At 42.8% G+C, this 27,223-nt stretch overlaps 1 protein-coding gene across 7 annotated transcripts in view; it reads left to right on the forward strand.

The window, feature by feature from the left end:
• ERCC6L2 (ERCC excision repair 6 like 2) overlaps nucleotides 1-27,223 on the forward strand; it is a 144,026-nt gene that overhangs the window by 24,245 nt on the left and 92,558 nt on the right. For 6 of the 7 annotated variants that reach the window (XM_014608735.3, XM_019478065.2, XM_019478064.2 and 3 more), the window contains exons 11-12: nucleotides 19,431-19,502; nucleotides 20,461-20,606. The exons of the other annotated variant lie outside the window; for it this stretch is intronic. In XM_014608735.3, coding sequence (XP_014464221.1) covers nucleotides 19,431-19,502; nucleotides 20,461-20,606 — 218 coding nt within the window. The remainder of the gene's footprint in view (nucleotides 1-19,430; nucleotides 19,503-20,460; nucleotides 20,607-27,223) is intronic. 7 annotated transcript variants of the gene reach the window in all.

Genomic DNA, 27,223 nt, shown 5'->3' on the forward strand with positions numbered 1-27,223 from the left:
GAGACAGGCCATGTCTGAGATATTTAGAAAAAAAGATTCAGCTAGATCTACATATCATTTACATGCCAGTACCTAGGAAAGGTCCCAGCCAGAGGATGTAGAGCTATAGGTTAAGTGTCACTGGGTGTGAATAACGGGCAGATATCTAAATATGGACAAAGCAGGTATCTCAGATGCTGTATGGATATCAGGATCCCTGTTTCAGCCATATTGAATTCATCCTGATGGCTAGGCATCCACAAGGAGAGGTCATATAGGTAGATGATATGTGATTTTAATTTGCACAGAAGGGGACACCTCTGGAGTAGAAATAGATCTATGAGTCATCAGCATAGAGATGACTGAAGTTTTTTTTTCTTTAAATGTTTTTGAGGTACAGTAAGAAGTTGGAAGTAGATCAGATGCAAGTCTCTGGGTAAAGGTAAAAGGTTCATAGTGGGCACATCTACATGTGCACTTTACTGTGCAGTAGCTTATTTTACTGTGCATTGAAGTGTTATATAAAAAAGCCGTATGATTAAAAACTGGCTACTGCGCATTAAGTGTCACTTAAAAACTGTACTGATTTGTCACCATGCATTAAGGCAGCCTAATGCACATTTCTTTAGTATCTCACATTGGAGGTACTAAATTTACTGCATATTAGAAAAAGCATCTTAATACATGTGTAAACATGCCCAGCGAGTGTCTGCTATAGACTACCAGACCAGGGGGAGGAGGTGGATGAGGCTTTTTTCAAACTAACTAAAGTACGCAAATCACAAAACCTGGTGTTAATAAAGGACTTTAATTACTGTGACATTGTTATAAGGAGGCAGAATTTTGATGTACCTTTATAGACTAACTGAATAAAAAGTGCATAAGCTTTTGTGAAAAAGAGCTCACTTCATGAGATGCTATGAAAGGAAGTGCACAGAGTAGGCTTTAAGAAGTATCTCTACTCTGCCTTCTGCCTGACTTAGTACTTAACATGGCTACCTACCTTTCTGCTCATTGTTAAAAGCAGTGCCCAGGCAGTTCATTTAGTTTTTGGAGTATATTTGGGATAAATTTTCTGTACAGAAAGTGGAAAAGTCAGCAAAGGGATTTAATGGCGAAGAGCCAGCTCTTCTTGATTTAATGCTCATGGATAAGGAGAGTTAATTGAGAATTTGAAGGTAGAAGACAAGTAGGGTGACTGTGACAAAGAAATAATATTATTTAAGGTTTTAAGGAAAATAGGGGAGGAGGTCAGCACAATAATGACTCTGGACTTCAGAAGAGCAGGTTTTAACAAAGTCAGGGAGCCTAATGGGCAGGAGCACAGGAAGAGGCAAGGCTGAGGGGAAAAAGGAGTTCTGGAGAGAGCTGGTTGTATTTTAAAGAGACGATATTATAAGCCCAAGAGCAGCTTTGGAACCAAGAGACTGGCCTGGCTAAACAGTCAACTGTTCAGTGACTTGAAACTTAAAAAGGAATCTTACAAAAATGGATATTTGGTCATATTGCTGGGTACAGAGGGGGGAAATCAGGAAGCCCAATGCAGGAATTGAGATACAGTTAGCAAGGGACACTTAAAAAAGAGCAAGTAACCAGAAAGCATTCTCCAGGTATGTTCCTTCCTTTCTTTAACACTTTGAAGTCTGTTTCATGGTCACCCAGTACCTTTTCATTCTCAACCAAATCCTCCCCATTTTTGAGCAGCAAGTCATGATGTAGGGAGAAAATTAGGAAGTCCAAGGCATAAATTGAGATATAGCTAACAAGAGATGTAAAAGGCACCAAAAAATAATTCTGCAAGGAGGCTAAAAGTAAAGGAAAAGAGTGGAAAGTAGGTCTCGTATTGAATGGAGAGGGCAATCTAATAATGAATGGTGTACAGAAGGCTGAAGTACTTAATGCTTTTCTTACTCAATTCTTTATGAATAAGGTCAACTATTAGGTTAACACATTTGGCAGCAACAGTAGGGGAGGAGATAATTTTCGCAGAGTAGGGAAGGAGCAGATTAGAGATTACTGAGGGAAACTGGATGTTTTCCAGTCAGCAGGGCCAGATGTGTTTCATCCTAGAGTACTCAAGGAATTGGCTGAGATTATATTGCCTCATCTGATGTACTGCTGTTGGCCATTATCTTTGAAAAATCATGTAGGTTGGATGAAGTCCCAGATGACTGGGAAAGAGCAAACATAATGCCAGTGTTTTAAAAAAAAAAAAAAAAAAAAAAAAAAGGTTTAAAAAAAAAAGGAAGAAAGGTTGTTTGGAATCAGAGACTAGTCAATCTATCCTTGAAACCCAGAAAGATTGGAGAACATGCCATCATGGAATCTAAGCACTTAGAGCAGAGGTCTGCAAGCTACAGCCCGTGAAGCTGGGTGGCTTTGGCACAAATTTCTGCAGCAGGCAGCTTCACCCATGTGGTGAGTAGTAGGGCTGTGTGAAACGGCAGCGTTTTGTTTCAACTTCCGTTTCACTGTTCCGAAGGGACAGTGTTTCTTTTTGTAGTTTTGTTTCATTTTGAAGCACTGTTCCATTTCGTTTCATTGTGTTTCAGTATTTTGTCCATAGGCTATAATGGGAAATCATGAAAATGCCTAAATCTGTCATTTCATGCCTGATTTGGATGAAAATTGCAGGTATGGTAGCCCCTTCTGAGGGCATGAAGCCTGCCAAGGAGATAGATGCAGAGATGTCTGGGAAACTGCACCTCAAAGAGTTGAAAGGACAACTCGTATCATTTGCTGGCAGTGGCAGCCTCCTGTTATCCTGCACGCAGATTTGGGGGCCCGCATGTCCCAGAGGGCTGTGGGGCTGTGCCGGACTCCTCCCGGGGGTATGGGCCTCTGGATCTGCATGCAGGATGAGAGGAGGCTGCTGCTACTGCCTGGGACTGGTGCCAGGCACAGCCTGTGCCCAGTGCCAAGAAGACTGCTGCTGGCACCAGGCAGCAGCGGCAACCTCCTGTCATCCTGCACGCAGATCTTGGGGTCTCCACCTCCAGGAGGACTGTGCCTGACTCCTCCCAGGGGGCGCAGGCACAGGATGACAGCAGGCTGTTGCTGCTGGCTGGGACTAGCGCTGATGCCAAGCAAGCCCAGCTTCAAAACTTGAAATGTTTTGAGTGCTCTTGTTTCGATTCAAAGCTGTTTTGAAGCCTTTTGTTTTGATTTTACTGTTTCAAGCTCAAAACATGTTGAAACAGTTTTGAAACAAAACACCCAGCAAAATTTTGCACAGCCCTGGTGAGTAGGTGGCAGTGAGAAGCAATTTGGGCTCTGGTGGCAGTGGCCTGGCAATGCATACCAGGCTGGAATCAGCCCATCCTTGGAGTGAAGTTTTATTGCAGCTTTTGAACATTGCTACCCCTGTCCTAGAGAATAACAAAGTGATTGGGAATACCAAACCTGGATTTTGCAAGAACAAGTTATGCTTGAAGAACCTGTGACGGTTTCCTTCTGGGATAATTTCTCTTTTGGAATATGAAAGAGGTAAAGAGGAAGATCGTTCAAAAAACATACTGAAAGGAAGTTTGGGGCGTGCAGAATAGGACAGGAGAGGGATGGGAGGGGCAGAAGCCAACAAAGGATAAGATTTCAAAAAGAACAAGGTAACTTGTTTCAAAGGTGCCTAACAAGTCAAGGAAGAGGATGGAATGGAATGCTGTTTCAGAGATTAGGCAAAGAAAAAGACATTAACAGCTCTGGCAACAGGGCTTCCACCTTTGCATTCAACCGAAAGCCAGAAGAGAGAAGATTAGAGATGGAAGTGGAGAAAAGCAACTCTGAACAGCAGCCGTTAACTCTGCACTAGATAACTGATAATCACGATGAAGAAGAAATTGTTCTTGTATATTTCTCCTGAATCATGGAAATTAGAGATGTGAAGTCTTAAATTATCACCCTAACAGTGAACGGTTATATTCTGTTAATATAATGCCCAGTCTAATTTTATGTCCCAAGCAATCCTCCAGGACTTTTCTTGGAGGATTTCTACATAGTACACCTCAGGGTCAGAAAGACTAATATCAGGAACATTAGCTAAATTATCATCGTTTTTATCCCACAATTTTTTTTAATCTTCTCTTATTGGTTACACCTTTGTAAATAATGCTGCCTCCTCAGTTTCCAGTTGTTTTTAACTACCATAGATTGTGTTCCTTTGCCTGTTGCCTCATCCTTACCATGGTGTACATATTTAGTTCTTAAAACTTTACTTATAGGACAGTTCTGCCAATCATTTTGTTTACTTTTTTTGATAATCTTTCTGAAAGTGGATTGCCCACAGCTAACATCATTGTGTGTTCCACAAACACTCATACAGAGAACTACTACTGATATCCTTGATGTACTTGCTTATAACCTCAAAATGTATATTGGAAAGATGGATTCAGTCTGGTTTCCTCTGTCACCTTTAGGTCTCTTCAGTGTTACTATTTCTCAGGGTTCTCCGTCCTCTGAGCATCATTGTTTTCAGATTCTTTTTCTCCATATGGATCCATTTTTCCAAGCTGACTATCATGTTATTGTTTCTAGTATGTTTCTAATTTCTTGTTCCTGTTTCCATCCATTTTAGTATCTACTGTAGAATTCATTAGTATGATGATTACTTCCTCTAATTTATTAGTTCACTAATTTAGTTCTAATGCTGTTCCCTATGATAGTCCAGTAAGGCTCTTGCTCATCTGCTATATTGCTATGTATTGCTTTTTGTTTAATAGTCCTACAGGATTAAATGTTCGGATAAAACAGGAAGTTGCCTGATAGATGGATTTTGTGTCCACCTGTAGGTATTTAGTAAGGATGCTATGCAAAATCGAATTTGCTTTTTAGACTCTCTGTCTCTCTGTCTCAAGAGAACCCCTTGATATCACCATCGGTTGTCCCTCAATACGAGGGTGATTTCTGCCAGGGGAGGATTACTGGTGAGTTTTTTAAAGTAGCTGAGGTGTCTAATCCGTGCTTTGCAAGTTTTTCCACAGATATGACAAGTGGTGCCTTAGGAGGGTGGGGGGCACAACTGTTGACCAGGATGTTGTGCATTTTCCTTCTTCCTCTGCTGTTTCTTGGGTTCCTGAGCAAGTTGGTTCTTTTCAAAGCAGGCTGTAGCTTGATGTATGGTGCAGCGCCATTGAGACCTGTTACCAGCCAGCACTTCCCAGTTTGTAGGGTTGATGCCACCCTTCTTAAGATATACTTTCAGGGTGTCCTCATAGCACTTCCTTTGTCCTCTGGGTGCTCTTATCATAACTAAGTTGAGAGAAGAGGGCTTGCTTTGGGAGACAAGTGTCAGCCATCCACACACAGTGGCCAGTCCAGCAGAGTTGTTGTTTCATGATCTTTGCCTCCGTTCTGGTTATGTTAGCTAAAGAGAGGATGCTGGCTTTGGTGCAGTGGTCTTCCCATCTAATGCAAAGGATCTTCCTGAGGCAACACTGATGGAACCATTCCAGGCACTTAAGATGTCACCCACATCTTACACCCATAGAGGAGTGTGGGGATAACCACTGCATTGTAGACCAGGATCTTAGTTTCCACCTGCAGATCTTGGTCAGCAAGGACATGGTAAAATAGCTTTCTGAAGGATATGAAAGCCTTCAGGGCAGATATGAAATTTTGGCACAGCAAATCCTGTGTTCAGTTTCTACATCAAGACTGACTGACTGGGAGAGGTGACTGCCAAGGTATGGGAAATGCTCAACTTTTTCCAGGGGTTTTCCAACAATGGTAATTTGGGGGGGAAGGGAGCAGCTTGTGCTGGGACAGGCTGATGGAGCATCTTGTTTTTCCCAATGTTAAGGGAGAGTCCCAGGCTGTGATAGGCACTTGAGAAAAGGTCAAGGGTGGACTGCAGATCTTTCTCAGTGTGCACAAGGAGAACACAGTCTTCTACAAAATGAAGGTTGGTGATGGCAGTCTTGGTAACTTTTGTTTTGCTGTGAATGTGCCACAAGTTGAAAAACTGACTGTCCATCCGACACTCAGTCCCTATTCCAGGAGGAAGGCAGTCACAAATGAGAATTAAAATCACAACAAGATAAATGGAAAAAAGGTTTGGGGCATTGACGCAGCCCTGCTCAACACCAGTACGGATGGTAAATGGGTCTGTCTCTGATCCATTGCAAAGGACTGTGGCGGTCATTCTGTCATGGAGCAGCCTGAGGACACTGATGAACTTCAGTGGACAACCAAACTAGCTAGCACCTTCCGTAAGGCTTCACAATTGATGGAGTTGAAGGCCTTGGTTTGGTAAGTGAATGCCATACCCAGCTCCTACTGTTGCCCTCTACTCTTCTCCTGGATCTATCGTGCAACAGAAATCATGTCGGTGGTACCCCGAGATGGTCTAAAGCCACACTGTGATTCTGGAAGGACATCTTCAGCATGGGGGAGGAGGCGATTTCAGAAGGATGCGAGTAAGAATCTTCCCGGCATTGGAGATGAGGGCAGTGCCTCAGTAGTTCCCACACACTGACTTGTCCCCTTTCTTGAAGATGGCCACAATGTTGACATTTAAGTTGGGTGGAACTTCCTCATTAATCCATGTTTTAATGAGAAATTAGTGAAATGTTTGTGCTAGTGCTGTTTCACTGACTTTGAAGACCTCTATCGGGATGTCATCTAGGCCTGGCACCTTATTATTGTTCTTCTGAGTGATGGCACATCAGGCTTCCTTCAAGGATGGGGGATCAGCAAGAGGTTTTATTACTGAGTGTTGAGGGTTGGGCCATTGAAATGTGGCCCATGGATGGCTTTTATGGCTTGAAAGAAGGTTCTCATGTCATGTTGGTCAGCAAAACTCTGGATCTCCATGGCCTTCGCTTGCCACCACTGGTTCTTGATGTCCCATAGCCTCCTCCTGAACTACATCTTTGAGCCAGTGGTAAGTCTCTTGTTTTTGCTGGCTGGAGGGTTCATTTTGCCAACTGTAGAACGCACCTCTTTTCTGATGGATGAGTGCTAGGATTTCCTCGTTGTTCTCATAGAACCAATCTTGGTGACGGTAAGTGGAGGAGCCAGTTGATTCAGCCTTGTGAATAATGTTCTTAAGCTCCTCCCAATGTGCCTGAATGTCCTTGATGTCGTCAGATAGGAGATGCATATATCAATGGATTCTCTTAAACTGTTGCTCATGTGAGTGCTAATGAAAGAACAGATCTTCGCAGTACTTAGAATCTTGGTGGTCACAAAGCCCTGAACTGCATTAATAAACCTTGGCCTTTTTGTTTTATAAGTCAGTGGGGTGTTAGATTTGCAGTGGAGGGAGATGTTTTACTCAGGTTTGGTTATGAACCACTGAAGTACTGTAACCATTTTCTCTTTTTCTTTCTTTTCAAGTGTCCATATGAGATGACTTTATTTGTGCGGTTGCTTGGCTGTCTAAATCTTTTCTCTTTTGAAAACAGGTCTTTTCCTCATGAGGTGCTTTAGAAAGCTAATTTGGCATTGCAAGAGAGAAGTGCCTAGCTACAGCATTGTAAATAGAATAGTATTGTTAGTATACAAATAGTATAGGATTGTTGGTATAAAATAGTCCTTTTCATCATAAAGCCTAACAACAGTATTAACTTTTCAGTGTATTAGTAGTCTTTTCTAATTCTGATAGTAGTGAACAAAATATACTGCAACCTGCAAGATGGTGCTGTACATCATTCTTCTCCCTCTTTTGAAGATGCAATTTTTAAAGCACTTCATTGTTCCAAACCCTTTTTGAACAGAGACAGCCAATTGTGGAAATATCTACCAAATGGAATGGCTTAAGTATCAAATGGGGACCAGGATAATGTTATGGAATGTAATTTTACTTTTGATCAGCTTCTGGATTTGAAGCCAATTTTCCAGGAGGATGAGACTAGTGCACTATCCAGTTCTATTTGGAGGCTCCCTCTATTTTTATTTTGTCATTCCTATTTATCGCCAAAAATGACTCATAAATGTAGAGAGCCCATTTCAGTATGAGTTTTATTGCTTATTTACCTGTGATTTTATATCCTGGCTGGACCGCAAAGCACTTTTTATATCTAGAAGCTGAGTTAATAAAACAAAGATAAAATACACAGATAAATGGAAGTTTAACAGTTTTGTATAAGTCTTTGTTATAGATTTAATTGTTGAACATGTACTACACTGGTGTGAGAGGATTGAAACACTGATTCTTACTCCCCCTTAACCTGCTGAGGCTAGGCAAAATTTAGACACTATCCCTATGTTTAGGCTGGTAGGTTTGCAGAATTTGAAGTCTAACACACCTCTTGGCAATAAGGATTCATCTCCCTTCCAATCCATTTGCCTAGCTCCTGAAACTAGTGCCATCTTCCCAAAGCTTCCCCACCAACTCTTGCACATTTCCCAGAACCCCACCTAAGGTCTTAATGTTTTTGTTTAGCATTTCTCTTTTGCATATCTGATAGGTAAGACATAGAGGTGCACCAATATATCAGTCGTAAATTGGATTGGCGCCAATAAAAGAAAAATTAAAATTATCAGCAATCAGCTTTTTTTGGCCAGCGTAGCCAATAATGTCACTGATAAATGCTGTGTGCATGTGCGCAGCCCCAACATGCATATGGCCAGGAATGTAGCCCAGCAGCTTGGAGACTAGTGTCCGGTTGGTAAGTCTTTTGTGGGGGAGGGGGTGGGGGGGGAGCAGATTGAAGCCCCCATGGTGAGGGAGGGAGTGGGGCAGGGGCAGGCGCTGCCCAGCCAGGGCAGTGAATGTGACTCTGTGTGCAGCTTATCTGAAGGGCATGGGGATGGGGATGGGGGGGATGGCTCCCTGCTGCTTTGCACACCCCTGGGGGAGGCATGGGGGGCATATGCCCCCTTGGATTTGTGGGCAGGGTGATGGTGGGATGCCCATTGCAGGCTCAGGGCCTGGTCATGTGCCAGCCTCTTCCCGGTGGGGGGAGCTGGGCCGGGGTTGCGCTCGGTGTGGGCAGAGGCACTGGGGAGGTGGCTGTGGGGTGGGCTACGGCTACCCCAAAATTCCCAGCCACCACAGCCAGCACTGCCCCCGCCTGCTTAGAGCCCAGCCTGGACCCAGCCTTCTTGTTGGGGAGAACCTGGAGCAGCCTCTGGCCCCGAGCCTGCAGCGAGCAGCCCACCTCTGCCCTGCGCACATATCCAAGGGGGCACATGCCCTGTTCAGGGGTTCATGCAGCAGTGGGAAGCCGCCCTTCCTCCCCACTCCCCCGTACCTCCTGGATGAGCGGCTCATGGTTTCACATTCAACGCCCTGGCTGGGCAGTGCCTGTCCCTGCCCTTGCCCCACTTCCTCCCTCACCGTGGGGGGGCCTCGATTTTTCCCTCCTCTCCCTCCCACTCCCTCCCACAGACTTACCAACTCAGAGGTTTGTCTCCTTTTTTTTAAAATGGAAAAGTATTTATATGTATACATCTCCCAATTAGAGCAGCTTTGTCTACAGCAGCGTTCCCCAACCTTTTTCATCCCACGGCACACTTGCATGGCCTCACCCATTCCACAGCATATCGGCTGAATGTGGGGTGGGTGTGCATGCAACTGGACATGGCATGGTAGGGTAGTGGTGGTGGCGCTGGCTGGATCCATGCCCCACCGGGACCCACGTGCTACCTGCCCGTGGGGGGGGCCCGATCCTGCAGCACACCTGGTGATGTCTGATGGCACAGTGGTTGGGGAAACACTGGTCTACAGATCAAAAATCATGAGTCAGTTCCCTTGAAGTCTTGAGACTTAAACATCATAGTGATTTTTAATTTTTGGCTGTCCTGATATTTGGACTTGCCCATCACATTCTCAGCTCATGTAGGTTAGATATGCTCTAATTTTGTCCCTTTTAGTGCTTCAGGATCGCTTGTATTTATATATACCAATTCAGCCTCTATCATTTCTGCCCTGTGCAATGTAGTTCTCAATCCTATCCCTGCCCAGTCAACATCAATTCCACTTTTCCTTGGATTTTTTATTCTCTCTCCTACCCTTCCTGTGCAGGTCTGAAAATAGAGTGGTACCAAGATCTGCCTCCTCTTCCGGGCTAGGACAGCTCCTGGGGGCTTTTATAATCCCTTCTCTTATTTGATAGTCCATCAGGAAGAAGGAAGGAGGAGCTGTAGCCATTGCGCACAGTTGGGGTCTGGGGAGGAGGGACCAGAGTGGTGTTGAGCTGCTGGACTCTTCCACTCATTCCTCCTCTCATGTAAAATTGGTGTCAGGCTGCTGAGGAATGGGGTGAGAGCTTTAGTTCTTGAAGAGTCCTATTTAGCTTTAGGCTTACCCAACTGCTCCATTTTCTGGAGGAGGCAGTCAGTCAAGAGGGAGTTTTTATTCAGGCTAGGCTAAAATTCTCTCAGTGGCTGGAGTTTTCTTATGTCATCACAAAAATGACTTCTGCCCCATCTGAAATCTTATCGCTCCAGAGGAAAAAAAATATCCACAGAAGTTGGCAACACCAGAATTCATAAATTAGACAGATTCATCATGCAGTCAGTCTTCTTTTTAGAGCCTAGGCTGATGAGCAATTTAGATTGTATTAATGTAGTCTGCAATATTAACTGCCTGTACATCTGGTTTCATTAGGATAAGTACAAAGATAAACAAAAGGAGAATTGTGTTTCTGGGGGCGGCGATGGGAAGTTTAAATATATTTGGACCAAATGATATAGGGAATATAGTCACTCTGACCCACTTCCTCTCTTTTTAGCAAGGAAGCATCTTTTTCCCCAAAGAACCAAGAACAGTACATAAGACAAAAATAAGATTAGCACGCGAGACAGCCAAGGATATATAGGTGAAAAGGGGATGGCATGGTATTTGACTTAGTGTGAATGAGAGGTGATAGTGAGGGATAGGTCATAAAGGTCCTTGGGAATGAAGCCAACCTGTACCTGATACGCTAGAGAAGGGGCAGGCAGTAGAAGGATATAGGGACACAGGGTGATGACTGTGTTCAAGCTCCGAAAAGTCCTACCTTCCTATTCATCCAAGTTTTCTTTTAGCGAAAGAGTAGAATATTAATTCCCCAATATTTGCCATCACAGTGAAAGAGTGGTAGGCAAGTAGCTCTGACATCTGCTTTTATAAATGTCCCTGACAATTATGCTGAGCTTCTCTCTGTGACAGGTGCCACAGATTTGCAGAGCATTCCTACTTTGGCCCTTACAGTTTGGAGAACAGGAGGCGCAAAGTACAGACCAGAAGCATGCCATTATCTTAGCACTCTATCATGCGCTCTGTCTTTGGGGCAGCAAAAACACTGATTCATTGCCAGTCTGATTTTTCAGGTGCAAAGGAAGGTCTGAGAGGAAATTTGCGTGGCTTTGTGGTTCCCTGTGGGGATTCAGCATTTTCTCTGCATATGTAATAGCTAGGGAGTGTGCTGAAGACAAGCCTACTATTGGTTATGGGACTCCCCTCTTGTACATTACTCATACAAAGAAAAGGGTGCAGTGGTCTGTTCGCTGCTAGCCTTATAGGTTTGGAACAGGACTCAATCATGACCAAAGATGGATGCAGTGGTACTTACGGTAACTGGAGTGATGGAAATGCTTGCTGTTTGAGCTGCTTATTCAATGGAATAGGATGCTATGATGATAATGAACAGTATTTTGTATTCATTTGGTAAGATGTCATTTGAATGAATAATCTGTGAAAAAGAGGTTCACAACATTAATGTGAAAGGGAAGTAATTGGGCTGAAAATAGAATTTTAGTAAACCAAGCATATTAGGTATTACTAGAAAATCTAATGTCTTTTAAAAGGCAAGGGTAATATATAAAGTTTCCTACATAATCAGACTTATTACAGAGACATGATGAAGTTATCACAATGAAATAGGGGTGCGCTGATGTCAGTTGGCTATCAGATCAGCATCAATGAAAGGAGAAATTATGTTATCAGCTTTTTTTGGTCATTGTAGCCAGTGATTACGTCTGTGTGCCCAGAGCACCCTGGTGAGTGTAGTCCAGTCCCCACGTCCTGCCACTGGCCCAAGCCCATGGCAAAGCGTAGGCCCTGGAGAGCAGTGGCAGGGGAAGGGGGCGCTGGGGAATGGTCACATCGCACTGCACTCAACAACAAAGGGACCTGTTACAAGCTCCTGCCACTGCCATGGCAATGCCATGCACGCAGCAGAGGTCTGAGTGCAGGGACTGTCGTGGAGACACTGAGCTGTGCACGAGCAAGATAAGGTGCCACATGAGGGACATTTCACTTCACTGGGCACTTTTGCAAAAGTAGCTTCTCCCCGGCAACCACGGGCACCAAGGCAGCAGTGTGCTCTGGGACTCCAGAGGTGCCCGGTGCATCCGTCCGCACAGGGGTCTGCCCCTCCCACCAACTTGGAACGGCAGCACAGGCTGTGCAGGGAGCAGGGTTGTGGGTAGGAGCCATGGACAAGGGGGCAATGTGCATGGGTCTGCAGCAGAGAAGACAGTGGTGCACCAAATTAGGGGCCTGGGGCAGGCAGGAGGGGGGTGTGTGTGTGTGTGTGTGTGTGTGTGATGCAAAACAAATGAAGAAAAAGGTTTATTTATGTCAGTACTTTAAAATGCCTTGAACTGTTAATAAATATCGGTTATCGGATCAGCATCAGCTGATATAGTTGGTTAATCATTAGCTATCAGTATTGGTCAAGAAAATCTTTATTGGTGCACCCCTACATGAAGTTATCTAACTAGAGAAGTTGTGGAATCTGGAAATGATCAAGAGCAGGCTAGATGGGCACTTGGCTAGGATGGTTTAATCGGGTGATCCTGCCTTGATGGGAGAGCTGGACTAAATGACCTCATGAGGTCCCTTTAAGCCATACTTTCCGATGATCCTATAATATTTTTATTGGAGATGGTGCAGCTGTGTTACAAATATCATCAGAAGGAAAAGAAATCCTCTGGGATATTATTTAATGTGAACATTTTACATGTTTTAGGAGGTGGATTTTTCTAATCAGGCAGAATTATTTTAATGCAGAGATCTGCCTGCCAAAAAAATCTGATTTTTTTTCATTTGTAGATGGAGAACATTCTAAAAGGAAGTGTAATTAATAATGCTGTGTAGTCATTGTGTACAGTGAATTTAAATGAGGAATGAGGTCTGCAGTATTCAAGCTTATCCATAGAGTCATAGAGAGGAAGTGCTGGAAGGGACCTCCAGAGGTCATCTAGTCTGACCTGCTGCCTAAGGTAGGATCATCCCTTGTCCAAACCATCCTATACAAACCCATAAGCTGAACTCTCAGTAAAACCGCCATCAACCGTGACACAACACAACAGACATCTGAAATTTGGTAGTTTTTCCCCCCTCCCCCCCCCCCCAGCCTTTTCAACTGATTTAAAGAAAAAGAGCACAAAGCTAGGAGAACCTGTGATCTCATATTAGTTTTTGCTTTGCTTGTCCACTTCATAAAACAAGTCTTCTTTTGTTTGGTTGTTACCATACAAAGCAGTTCTGCTAAAATATGCTTTGATGACAGCTCTGTGAATGCCTGGTTATTTCTGGCGTTACCAGTCTGACACAGCACTGCTAAAAATTGTGTTCATTTCAACCAATTTAAAAGAATAGTTGCAATATCTAACCTTAGAAGATATTTAATTACCAATGTATCTGTGCACCTCTATTGTTTTGACATCAGATCAGCACGGATTATAAAGAAAATTACTAGCACTAATTACCAGCACTGGTGGCTACGTGGTAGAGTTTCTGCCTACCATGTGGGAGATCCAAATTCAAGTGCAAGCTGGGGTGACTTGGGGTGAGTGAAGTAACAGGGAGAAACTCTTTACCTAAAGGCTTGGGAACTCCCTTCTCATCAGTGCAGAGGCAGAAAAGGATCTTGGAGTCATTATAGACTCCAAGATGAACAAGGGGGTCGCAGTCAGGAAGGCTAACTGCACTTTGTCATGCATCCACAGATGTATCATGAGCAGGTCCAAGGAGGTGAATCCTCCCCCCTGCATATGACCCTGGTCAGGCCACAGTTGGAGTACTGCATCCAGTTCTGGGTGCTGCACTTCGGGAGGGATGTGGACAGCAGCAAGAGGGTCCAGAGGAGGGCTACTCTCATGATCAGGGGGCAGCAGGGCAGGTGCTATGAGACCTGAACCTGTTCAGCCTCCACAAGAGAAGGCTGAGAGGGGATCTGGTGGCCGTCTGTAAACTGGCCAAGGGAGACCAGCAGGCAATGGGAGAGGCCCTGTTCCCCCGAGCACTACCGGGAGTAACAAGGAATAACAGCCATAAGTTGACAGAGTAGATTCAGGCTAGGTATCAGGAGGGTGGCTAGGAGCTGGAACCAGCTTCCAAGGGAAGTGGTGCTGGCTCCTACCCTGGGGGTCCTCAAAAGTAGGCTAGATAGACACCTTGCCCCCAGTGTTCTTTCCTGCCATGGCAGGGGTCGGACTTGATGATCTGCTCTGGTCCCTTCCGACCCTACCTATTATGAAACTATGAAAATTTACTACATTGGAAATTGGCCATATCGGGCCGATAAATGGTCGTAGCATATAACAGGCGGTGAGGAGCACAGCCCCGCAGTGTGGAGAGCTGCCTCCAGCTGCTGTGGTAGAAGGGGAGTGGGGAGGAAAGGGCTTGGGGGTGGGGGGGCAGATCAAGGTCCCCGCAGTGAGGGAGGCTGCAGCCCCCACACCCTGCCAGGAGGAGCTTGGCACAGCCCCGGCCCCAGACTGCCCAGCACAGATCTGGAGGTCCTCCCCCCCCCGCCTGATGAGTGGCGGGAGCAGCAGTAGGTAAGTGCTAGACAAGCTGCTGGACCAGCAGCTCCCAGCCAAATGTTGTGGAGTGGTAGGAGCTGCCGCGCACATCCCTGGACAAGCCGTGGCTCCATCCTGTGCCTGTCCTGCCTTGGCTGGGCAGCACTTATCCCATCCCCTGCCCCAGCCCCACACCCTCCCTCACCATGGGGGCTTTGATCTGCGCAACCCCCTATGCCCCTCCCCTCCCACCACACCAGACTTACCAGCTGGAGACAGCTCTCCACACTGCTGGGCTGGGTATTGGAAATCAGATCAGTATTCACCAATATAGCTCCTTACAAATCAGCTATCGGTATTGGCTGCAAAAATCTATTGGTGCACTCCTAATTAACAATGAGATGAAATTTATGATTAAATGGAACACAACGGCTGTTTGTCTTAGGGAAATTCAGATTTTGTATTTTATATTTCTGTGTAGAACAGCATTTCCCAGTGTGGGGAATGCTGCCCTATCCCAGTGAAAGAGGGAGACTGGCTTTGGTTAAGGTGGTAGACTGTATATCCTGACTTGTTTTTGTAGATTTGTTTCATTTCTGTGAGGGAGGGACTCAGGTTTGAGGAGTACTATTATGGAACCATAATAATTCCCCTGATGTGAAATATACAGTATTTTCAAATAGATTTAATTTTATTTTGACCAGGTTGTTTCAGGTAATATTGTGAAGTTTCTCATTAATCAAAATATTCTCTAATGATGTCCCTGTATATACTGTATTCTCTACAGAATTATAAAACTAAACTATTAGTCCATTTTTATTATGAGAGCAAATATATCTGGAATATCTCTGGCCTCTTGGAAAGGCATCTTACCCTGCCAGAAAATGCACAGAGAGGAGACACCAAAAGTTAAGGCTTTGAAGCCATTTTATAAACACCTTTAAATCAATAATAAAAAGAAAATTAACACATCTACAGGGAAATAAATGTAACCAAGCTTTGTAAAGCTAAGCAGAAATATAGCTATTAAAGTTTTGTTTGCAGTAATATGACGTGGAAGTGACTTGCTTGTATGTTATCTTTTAATAGAGGTTTCTATACTTTTTTTTTTTTTTTTTAGATTCATTTTTTAAAGGTAAAAAATAGTTTTGAGAATGCACTATATGGGAACTTTTGCTTTGGTGAGTGAGACCTAATTAGCACTGTTTGAAACAATTGGTTCAACTGAACTTATTTAAAGCAGTAAAAAAAACGAATGATTGCTGTGTAGGAGATTAACATACTCAGATATTCGGCAACAGCGAAGATTGTGGGGTTCATATTACTTTATAAATGATCCCCTGCCAGAATACCTAATACCTGACTTGTTTTACAGGAATGCAGAGGGAATGTAACCAGGGCTCGTGGACAGAGGTGATATCTTTTATTAGACCAACAAGATTTTTGTTAAAACAAGATCACCTCTGTCCATGAGCCCTGATTGCTTTTTCCTCTAGACCAATATGGCTACAACCTGGATACCTGAGGGAATATAACTGCTCTGGTACCTTTAACCCCCAGCCAAGCATAGGTCCAAGACCTAGGGAAGCAGAGAGCTTTTTGCCCCCTAAGGAGTCTCATGCCAGAAACAGTGCTACATTTGCTTAGACTTACAATTCTTTCACTGCCAAGGTTTATTTGCCCTCCCTCCACTTAGTGTGGAAAGTCTATGTATACAAAAAACTAGAACTGTTGGTCCTATAATGATACCTTTTATTAGACCAACTGGGAAATTGCAAGAAAATTGTCCTGTTCTGCAAGCTTTCAGGATCAAAGTTCCTTCGTCATGCTCTGGGAAAAGTATAGATGGTACAAGATGGTAAAAAGGCTCCATAGGTAGGAAATAAACTTCATTTTTGCACACAGGGAACTGAAGACGGAAGGCTGTTCCTTTTGTATGTCATTTTTGTGTCTTCTTGTCTCAGACCAACATGGCTACCAAGAGCCAAGAGTTCTAGATTTTTATATGTCATCTTGTGTCGGATGAACACAGCTACCAAGTACACCCTTGAAACATGGAAGTTTATATAAGTATTCATAGTCACTTCATGAGCTGTAGATTTTGCAAGTCGTCCTTTCTGCTTTTGCTATTGTTATGACATTACATCTGGTAGTATAGTCAAAGGTTGGAAAAGTGACTGCTGCCATGGTCCTTCATACTTTGGATACAACCTGTCAGACCTATTACTCCTCTGCTTTCCTAAAGTAGACAGTGACTTACATGCAAAAAGGAAAACTGAGTCATCTCTCCAGTTCCAGGGCCATTAAAGAGAGTACTTTGTTTAGAAGGTCTTGCCTAGACCCTCCATCACAAAATGAATATCGCTGGATAAAACTGTTTTATCAGTAGGCATAAACAAAAGTATCTTTTACTATCTGTTGCAGTAGGCTGTAGCCTACAAAAACTCATGCCTTTCTAAACAAATTAGTCTGCTCTGTAAAGTACCACCCTATTTGCCTCCTGCCTAACTTCAGAATAATGTGGCTGATTATCTCTACAAAAGTGTTTGTTTAAATTTGGTGTAGTAGCACTTAAAATTAGTGTACGGCATATGTGCTATAGTGCTGAAACCAGTTCTACTTAGTTGTTGAGGTATGACAGGTAAAGTGTGAGGAAAGTTGACTCCATTACCTTGAAAAAGCAAAGCTTGCAGATAACCTATTCTGAGCATACATGGGCCATCATATGGGGCAACATCTTACCTAGCCTGGTTTCTCCTTCTGTTTCCCTCAAATTCTGACTAATATCCATTTCTAAATTTTAAAACACATTAAAAATCCCAGAGTTTGAAATAAAATATAGCTTTTCAAATTGCCTATGTAATATTTCCAGTTTTAAATTTGAGTAATCTCATGGGAATAAGTGTCAGATTGAGACTCTTTTTTTTGCTGGTGTCTCATTTTAGTAGGAAAATGAGTATATGTGAGGGAGTACCATGTAAATAAAAATAAAAACCATTTCTGGTTTGGGGTGAGGACGTATATATGGCCGGAAACTGATGTTTTGAAAACATAAGACAACAGAATGGAGAGCTATACAGAAATATACAGTTTTAGATTAAATCTAAGAGGAAACATTTCAACACAGTATAAAATTTCAACATGGTGTACAGAATCCCACTGTGTAACTTCTGATAATGCTGATGGGAATTGTGAATTTAAATCCATGCATGCCATACTGAGAGATCTTATTTTAATTGTAACATTATGTTTTCTCTTAAATATTTTTGCCTGTATTTTATAGTTCCCTTCCCCCCAGCTCTCAAATAACCTACCTGTAGGATAATGTGGGAATGTACAATTTATTTCTCTAGCCCAGAATCATTCATTACTTTCCTTGGTTTGTCACAGTCCCTGTTTTTATTCCAGAATGCCTAAAATCCCAGAGGACATGACATAGATCCATTTTATTTAAGCAAACAGGGTAGATTTGTTTGTGGAATTTCCTATAGGGAATTATTTTAGCCATATTTATTGCTTCAGTTATGATGATAATACAGGAGTGAAACTCCTTTTGTTGTTTAAGCACAGTGCTGTTTTTTCTTTCCTTTTTCTTGATGCAGTTATGAAATGCAAATGTAGGACATCCAATACAAGATAAATCCCTTTTCTCCAGTAAAACAAATCCTCTTTCATCCATTTTACAACTTGTAAATTATAGTTTCATGCTGAAATGATTCAAATTTATCTGATTCTTTGCTTTTCTTTTCACTGTGCAGTTGAAATGAATTCAGGACAGAAAAGGTTTTGACTGGGATGGTGTTACTATTTTGTATTCAAGATTTTATCCAGAACGGTAAAATTAATACAAACATCCCTCTATTATTTTGAATGTCAAAGATTGGTTGGCCTTTTAGTGAAATCTGTGTAGGTTACCGGTTTAAGTATTTATCACTGAATAAATAAAATCGTTTAAATATTTATTGCCCAGTGGGAGAAAACTACAGACATGGTGCAGAAAATTCTTCTTTTCCCCTTTGTGTATTGCTTCTGCACGGTGCTCTGGAACTGCCATTGCCAGATGTGGACATGCTTCTTTTGAAAATAACAGTATCACTATTATACACAAGGCCCTGGATTATTTGCTTCCCCAGTAGAAGAACATTGTGTGTGGGCGGATTATTGGCATTTCAAGGTCTGTGCAGTCTGGGAAGCCAGCGCCTACTGTAAACAGAGCAATAGAAGAGTGGAAGCAGGGAGGGGCCTACATCTCTCTGATTATTTTAAGAAGACACGTTCCAAGAAATTCTGAACTCAGATGTAGTGCAGCAGACTTAAATGAGGTTAGCTCTTTTTCAGAGTGTGTGCTCACTGATTAAAAATAAATATAAAAACTAGTACAGTGGGTAGGTGATGTATAGTACAGTTTCATAGCCTAACGTATCAATTGAAGGGCAACTAGAAAAAAAACAAATAGCTCCTTCAGAACTTAACTTTTGGTAGTACCTTTTCATAATGGGATCAGAAAAGGAACTTATTGAAAGCTGTGCCTGTGTGTGTATTTTAGGATCTTCTTTACTGCAGTCATACTTACGATGGTGGTAGGAATAACCGTAGTCATTACTATATTTGCTTTGGAATGCCTCCTTTCCCCTTACCAGCAACATGAAGTTGTAGTTTGAGCCGTATTTAAGGCAAATGTTTGAAAAGATAAGTATGTATGAGGTTATTTTGGATGAAGTCAGTTCATTGCTTGGATGAAGTCAGTTCATTGCTGCTCTGTGGTTCATTTCCAGGTCCTTCAGCAGCTTTTAAATCACTTCAGAAAAAACAGGGATAAAGTTCTTCTATTCTCCTTTTCAACCAAGGTGAGCTCCATATGATTCACATCATAATTGACCCCAGCAATAAGTCCTGAGGCCTAAACTCTAGAGACATCAACAGCTGTCAGCCACGTTTTCTTTCTCACATATAGTATGGGAAATGGTGTTGATAAGGACAGTGTGCAGTAGTAAAGAAAACATGTTGTAACCTTATGTTATCTCAAGGCTGGTGGAAAGGACAAAACCATTGTAGTGTTCTTTGTTCCTTGGGACTTTTTTTTCACTACATTACTCTGTTGGACTATCTGTGGTCGAGTTAACACCGCGTCAGTTAGCATAGTATGAGTAAACCAGTGCACTGTAAATTGACATTGAAGTAGGGTGTTTGTATTAGCACAGAGTAGCTGAGTCTCTTCTACTTAACTAGTTTGAAAATCAGTGGCACTAGAGCTTCAACCCATGGGCCCTGATGGGCCAGGTAGCTTGAGTAGAAAACATTGTTTAATTTGTGCTAAGGGGGGGGAGGAGGGGGGGAAGAGAGCTTAAGGGTGGGATTGGGAGGGAGGGGTATGTACATGTGTGTACATATAGGAGTCATGTTAGGGGCAAACACGCGAAGCTAAGCCCCATATGCCGAAGATAAGTCCCATATGCCATATTCTTGGGAGTGATGTGCTTTGTAAAATGATGCAAACTATATCTAACTAAATGTTTAGTTTACCTCTAAAATGTCTATATTTAAAAAAAATGTAAATGGCAGTTCAAGATCTTTAATGGTTTTGTTGCTTTAAGTAAAACTAGAGAAGTCACATTTATATGCACCAATATAACACTAAGTATTTCTGACAATACAGAGGAAAGGTAGAAAGAAATGCTCATTCTCATAATTATTGGTCTATGGATTACTTTAAGTTATAGTCAGGAAATCTGATTCCTATAGTTGTTTTCGATGTTTACTTTAGAAGGCACTAATAATAGCCTGATCTTCCTATCTCTTTATCAGTTGCTAGATGTGCTGGAACAATACTGTATGGCATCTGGGCTAGATTACCGAAGACTTGATGGAAATACAAAATCAGAGGACCGGGTTAAGATAGTAAGAGAGTTCAACAGCATGCAAGATATTAATATTTGCCTAGTCTCTACAATGTAAGAAAATTTCATTTTTATTTTGTGTGTCTGGCCTTACTAGATATTTAGAAAAAAAGTAAAGTTGTGCTTTTCTTTATTTTTTTTTATTTTTTTGGGAGGAATGATAGCATTACAATCAGTTTTTATATTAGTCATCAGCTATTTACAGCTAAGTTTAGGGCTCTTACTTTTGTAGTGCTTTTTTTTTTTTATGCACAGTACTCCACTCTTTTCTTTTATAGGATCACTGAGATCTGAAACTGGTGAGTGATAATTTTAAATCCCGATCTAGCCAAAACAGTGACAATTGATAAACAGTTGCTGATGTAATCTAGTGGCACGCTAAATTCTTTTTCTGTTCTGCTATAGACCCAAAGGCAAACTTTCAGAAACTATTACGTTTGTGCGAAACCTGCAATTGTATGGGAATTTATTTTGGGTGTAGGTTGCTGAATATACTTTTATTATATAAAAAAAAAAAAAAAATCCACCTTTTATATCTGTGCAATTTATGAGCCAACTTCATTGAAATATGACCCCTTTAAAGTACTTACCTCTAACAAGTTATAGATGTCTTGCAAACCTTTTTTTCATTAATTTGTATACCAGAAAGGTTGACGCATTTAATTTATGGTCAATAGTGAGCTCATTGGAATAGTTCAGCGTGATGTAGGTATTGAGCCAAAAATAATGAAAATAGAAAACTGACCATTTTTGGCTTTCTGTCTTATTACACAGCCGTTATCTCTTACCTTGGCTAGCTACTGCTGCCAGGCAGTGATGGAAGAGGAGCAGAGACTAGCCCTATCTCTTTGGCTGGGGCAAGACTCCATGTAGTATGCAGCCAGTATAACTGTTGCCAATATTATCTTTTCCTCATTTTTTGACACAGCATGAGTGTTGGGAGCAAGAAGGGGAAGACCCCATGTCATGATAAGTTCTGGTTGTCAGACAGCTCTGGTCAGGCAGTTCCTTGGAGACTGTTGCCACCTAGCATGTATTTGAACTGCCTTCATGCTGCTCTGAAGTGCATCTGGACTGGGATATGAGTAGAGAGAATCCAATAGCTAGTGACACACTTGCTTACTGAGTATAACCAACAGGAATTGAAGAATCTGGCTGCCAGCTTTGGTGAGACTTCTTAAAAAGAAAGATTAGCAGGTTTTGGCCCTTGTAGATAAACAGAAAATAAATATGGAAACAAAGTGCTACAGTAGTTAACCTAAGAGTTAGTGTCTGCACTGTTACAAAAGGCTTTCTATTTATAATATTTTATCAGGCATATTTGTCTTATATACTTTTAAGTTTTACTTCATCCTCATTGCTTCTTAAATCCTGTCTTATGAAATGAAATTCATTTAAGCAGAAATAGAATCTTTATCAACGGTTGCCTCTCAAGGTTCTTGAAAGGGCCGGTGGTGAGCGGGCAGTGCCTAACAGTATTGCTTCAGTCCAACCCCTTTAATTACTGATGATTCTCTTTAGGTTCAGGTGTATTTAAGGTTTCTTATTTCACTGGTTAAAAACCCCCAACATATACAATGCAATAATAAGCAGACTAGTATATGTGCCTAAGAAACAAATACAGCATTCTGCAGTATTTAAAAATGTACCTACTGTATAAAAAATGAATATATCAAGCAAACAGAAACAAAGCAAGAGAGGAAGCTAAAATAGTCTTTTGTAATCTTTTGGAAATTTAAAGGTGCTACCTTCCAGTCCCATTCTTCAAGAGATTCTTGTCTTCTCTAAATCAGACTCCAGGCACATTACACCAAAATCCTTTGTGTAGTCATCTGCCTGATGAAACTTTTCAGTACTTTCTTTATTTCTAAGCACATAGTAGTAAGTTGACAGAATTGGGTCAGTATTCTTCTGTTCATAGTTTCTTGCAGATTTGTTTAGCCTATTGCTCTATACAGTCAACTTGCATGTCTTTTCAAAGTCCCAGCATTCAAGGAATGAAACATTAATTTCTATTAAATCTGATCGTACTTTTCTTTGGCTGCAAAAATGCGTTTAGCAGTGGATGGCCTCTTGGTAGAGAGATTTTTATTTGGTTATTTTATTCCACTGTGACAGTCTATGTACAACTTTAAACAAGAAGTAACGGCCTGTAAAATTAAGGAATTAAAAGCAAGAAATAATAATTTGTTGTTAGACTTGTAAGATTCTCTTATGTTGTGGGGAAATAGGTTCTTTCTGTTTTGAAAATTTTTTCTGCATTGTCTTTAGATGAATATTTTTAGAAACATAATGTCTAAGATTTTTTGAAAAAATAGAAATTTTTAAAGAAGTTTTTCATCTAATAGAATTGTATATGGAAACTAAGAACTGCCTGATCTTATAACTTCACATTTATTTTGGAACACAATCATGTTGATAATGTGACTTTCACAAGACTGTCAAGGATGATCCCTGCAAACTGTAAATTTACTGAATCCACTTTCTGTAAATGAAGGCTTTCACAGTAGCTCACTTTTATGCTACGTATGTGTGGCTGAAGACATGTGTGGTTGAAGTCACAAAAAGGATAGGCTTGTATGGCAGAACATGCTGCTCTGGAGAGAGACCTGAACTAGCTCAGAAACCAAAAGTAGGACAGCGATGGTAGCACAGTATGCTGCTCAATTTGATTTGTCCTGCTTTTTCAATGAGGCTGATTTTAGCCTGTACAGAACGCTGCAACAATGAGTGTGTACACATGTCTAAGTTGATTTAAAATAAGGCGACTTAACTAAATTGACTTAAATAAGTTGATTTAAATTAAGCCACGTGACAGCCATCAGCATATATTTTAAGTCTTAGACCAGGGTTGGGCAAAATGCAACCTGCGGGCCAAATCCAGCCTGCCAGGCAATTCCATCCAGCCTGCGGGGCCCCTCTGTAAGCCCTGATCTTGGGCTGTGGCTCTGGTCGCTAAGCAACCACCCTCCTACCCCATCATGCCCTGACCCGCCCCAGCCCGAGGTAGGGGGTGCTAGAGACAAGAAGCCTCTGCTTGCAGGGGCTTTTGCTTGTGACCCTGTGGCTGTATCCAGCCCTCCCTGCCTGCACACCTAGAAATGTAGGTAAGGGCCCCACCGGGCTGGGACAGGGACTCCTGCTGGTGGAAAGGTGGCAGGAGCATGGGGAGCTGTTGCACTATGGGGCCAGGCTGGGCTGGCCCTGCACACTGCAACAGTACAGGAGCTGTGAGCTATGGGGCCTGGTAGGGCAGGCCCCACACACTGCCACCATTTGCAGCCGGGGACTCAGGTGAGAGTGCAGGAGCTGGCCCTGCATGCTGCCACCACACGCAGCCAGGGACTTGGGCAGGAGCGCTGTGGGGCTGGCCTCACAAGCTGCTAACATGTGCAGCCAGGGACTTGGGCAGGAGCTGGGTGGTATGGGGCCAGGTGGAGCTGACCCCGCACCCTGCCATCACCTTCAGCCTTAGGGACTCGCTCACTCCAGGGACTCTGAGGATTCCCCCCCACCATGTACACACACGCACCCCCACCCTCCCACAGCTCTCGCACGCACTCCCACCCCACCACCCCAACCATATAACCTGCACCCTTTAACACCCACCGTCCCCACCATAGCCACACCCAACACATGCAATATACAAGAATAAGACTGTATTTTGAGCTATTATGCAATCAGCTGTAGATACAGTATGCAAACGCACGTAAATCGGGACAAAAATATTTTTAAACATAAAATTAAAATAATTTTTAGTGGAAGCTTGACTTTTTCTTTTTTGTATATGATTTGTTTTTTCTGCAGTTTCAAGATGGCAACCCCCCAAAGGAGTACTTCTGGAGCAAGGGGAGGGACTGCAGGTGGCAAAGTCAGGGGTTAGGGGCAGGACTTTGGATCCCAAGATGGTGACCAGGGGGCGGAGCGCCTGTCAAGGGGCAGGGATACCCTTGCGGCCCTTGACAGCTCACCAAAACTCATTAAACGCCCCTCCCGCTGAAATAATTGCCCACCCCTGTCTTAGACTAATGCGGCCCATGATAATACACCTTGGAACTATATTATTTTGTGCTGCATTTAAGTCGACTCTGCTCGCGTATGTGTGTACATTCTGACAGTTCATTCGACTTAACTATCAGAAAGTTAGTAGATGTGTTTCCACCCAATGTAACTATATTATTTCTGGTACTTGAGCTGATACCTTGACTCTATTGTACCTTGTAGACATACTCATAATAGCTCAGAATAGCTGTCTGTTGGAACATCTCAACCTTTTGTCAAATATCTCTTTTATAGATTCATAGATGTTAGGGTCAGAAGGGACCTCAATAGATCATCGAGTCCGACCCCCTGCATAAGCAGGAAAGAGTGCTGGGTCTAGATGACCCCAGCTAGATACTCATCTAACCTCCTCTTGAAGACCCCCAGGGTAGGGGAGAGCACCACCTCCCTTGGGAGCCCGTTCCAGACCTTGGCCACTCGAAGAAGTTCTTCCTAATGTCCAGTCTAAATCTGCTCTCTGCTAGCTTGTGGCCATTATTTCTTGTAACCCCTGGGGGCGCCTTGGTGAATAAATACTCACCAATTCTCTTCTGTGCCCCTGTGATGAACTTATAGGCAGCCACAAGGTCGCCTCTCAACCTTCTCTTGCAGAGGCTGAAAAGGTCCAGTTTCTCTAGTCTCTCCTCATAGGGCTGGGTCTGCAGGCCCTTGACCATACGAGTGGCCCTTCTCTGGACCCTCTCCAGGTTATCCGCATCCTTCTTGAAGTGTGGCGCCCAGAATTGCACGCAGTACTGCAACTGCGGTCTGACCAGCGCCCGATAGAGGGGAAGTATCACCTCCTTGGACCTATTCGTCATGCATCTGCTGATGCACGATAAAGTGCCATTGGCTTTTTTGATGGCTTCGTCACACTGCCAACTCATGTTCATCTTGGAGTCCACTAGGACTCCAAGATCCCTTTCCACCTCTGTGCCACCCAGCAGGTCATTTCCTAGGCTGTAGGTGTGCTGGACATTTTTCCTCCCTAGGTGCAGCACTTTGCATTTCTCCTTGTTGAACTGCATTCTGTTGTTTTCTGTCCACTTGTCCAACCTGTCCAGGTCTGCCTGCAGCTGTTCCCTGCCCTCCGGCATGTCCACATCTCCCCATAGCTTTGTGTCATCTGCAAACTTGGACAGAGTACATTTCACTCCCTTGTCCAAGTCACTGATGACACAGTAAAACTGTGTCATCAGTTTTATGGCACAGTAAAACTGCGCTGACAGTGCTGGAAGAACTTTTAATGCCATAGACATGGTTTGCCATGCTTAGAAAAGTTGAAACTATGGCAACTTGTCAATCTTATGAAGAGCAAAGCTGTGATTTGCTGGAATTACAGATTCAGCTGGTAGAGCATTCAGAGTTTGTAACTCCATTGGTACAGCTCTTTCTCATTTGTTCAGTAAAAGATATTACCATAAAATCTAAGTGTGCAAGCTGATAGGGAAGAAAGAAAGAAAATACTGATGTTTTGCCCTTAAAGCAATGGGATTTGCTCAGATCAAATTGGCCAATAGGATATGTGCTGTAATTGTACATGCCAGGGCTTTCCAACTTCTGAGTGGCCAGGGGCTAAATCCCCCAGCCATACACTACCACATGTGTGCCATGCCTCATGATGCATGCTACCAGATACCTCCCTACTATCTCCATGGACCTATGCTATGCCATGTGTCCATCATGCTACACAGCAAGTGCCACCACCACATGCTGCATTGTGCCAGCATCCCTGCACTCTGCACATCATGCCATGTTCTCCCCCTGCACTGTGCGATGGGCATGCCTACTCTCCTGCTGTACCATGCTAGTGCACTGCATGGGGTTCTTTGGCCACAGATTCCCTCAGCCCTGCACACAGTGCTGCCACACCTTACCCTGCCTCCAGGGGTGGGGACATGTAGTTAAAACTGGAGGAGGGAGTGGGAGCCTGGAGACAACAATAGAAGCCACTGGAGAGGTGGAGGAGTGGTGACAGGACTGGATTGCAGATTAACCTCTTGGGTTGATTTGCGGCCTGCAGGCTGCCAGTTGGACAGCGCTGATGCATGCACTTCCCATGAACCTGCTCTGTTACTTTGAAATTCTGCAAGATCTTGTGTAACTTAGGATCGCCACAGCCATCTCTGCATAGAAACTTTCTTACAGACACGTCATGATTCTAAAGATCATGGTATTAAGTGGTCAGGCACGTTACAAAAGCATTGGTCTGATCCAGTGTGCAGCCCTTCGTTTCCATGAGCTCCTGAAAGTATTGGTTGATTTAATAAAAAAAAAAAAAAAAAAAAGTTGTAAAATCCTTAATAGCAGAGAATGTAGGACTATAACATTAGAAGTATACTCATTCTTTACCAGTTCAGTAGGACTTGCAAGTTAACTGCTTAAAATAACACAGTAATATAAAATAACATTTTAGTTAGCATTACATAAATTGATTTCAAAGTTCACCTTTTTTACAGAGGAGCCATTAAGGGCCTTGTTTTTTTACCTCAATACACCTGAAATATGGTACCATACCCAATAATTTTATAATGCTTTATAGAGTTTTACTTTTTCAATGCAAGTATCACGTTTGGTTTATTCTCCTATTCAATCAGTGTTATTTTTACTAACTAAATCTGAGGTGTATT

Source organism: Alligator mississippiensis, chromosome 3 (genome assembly GCF_030867095.1).
Source record: "Alligator mississippiensis isolate rAllMis1 chromosome 3, rAllMis1, whole genome shotgun sequence".
Taxonomy (NCBI): domain Eukaryota; kingdom Metazoa; phylum Chordata; order Crocodylia; family Alligatoridae; genus Alligator; species Alligator mississippiensis.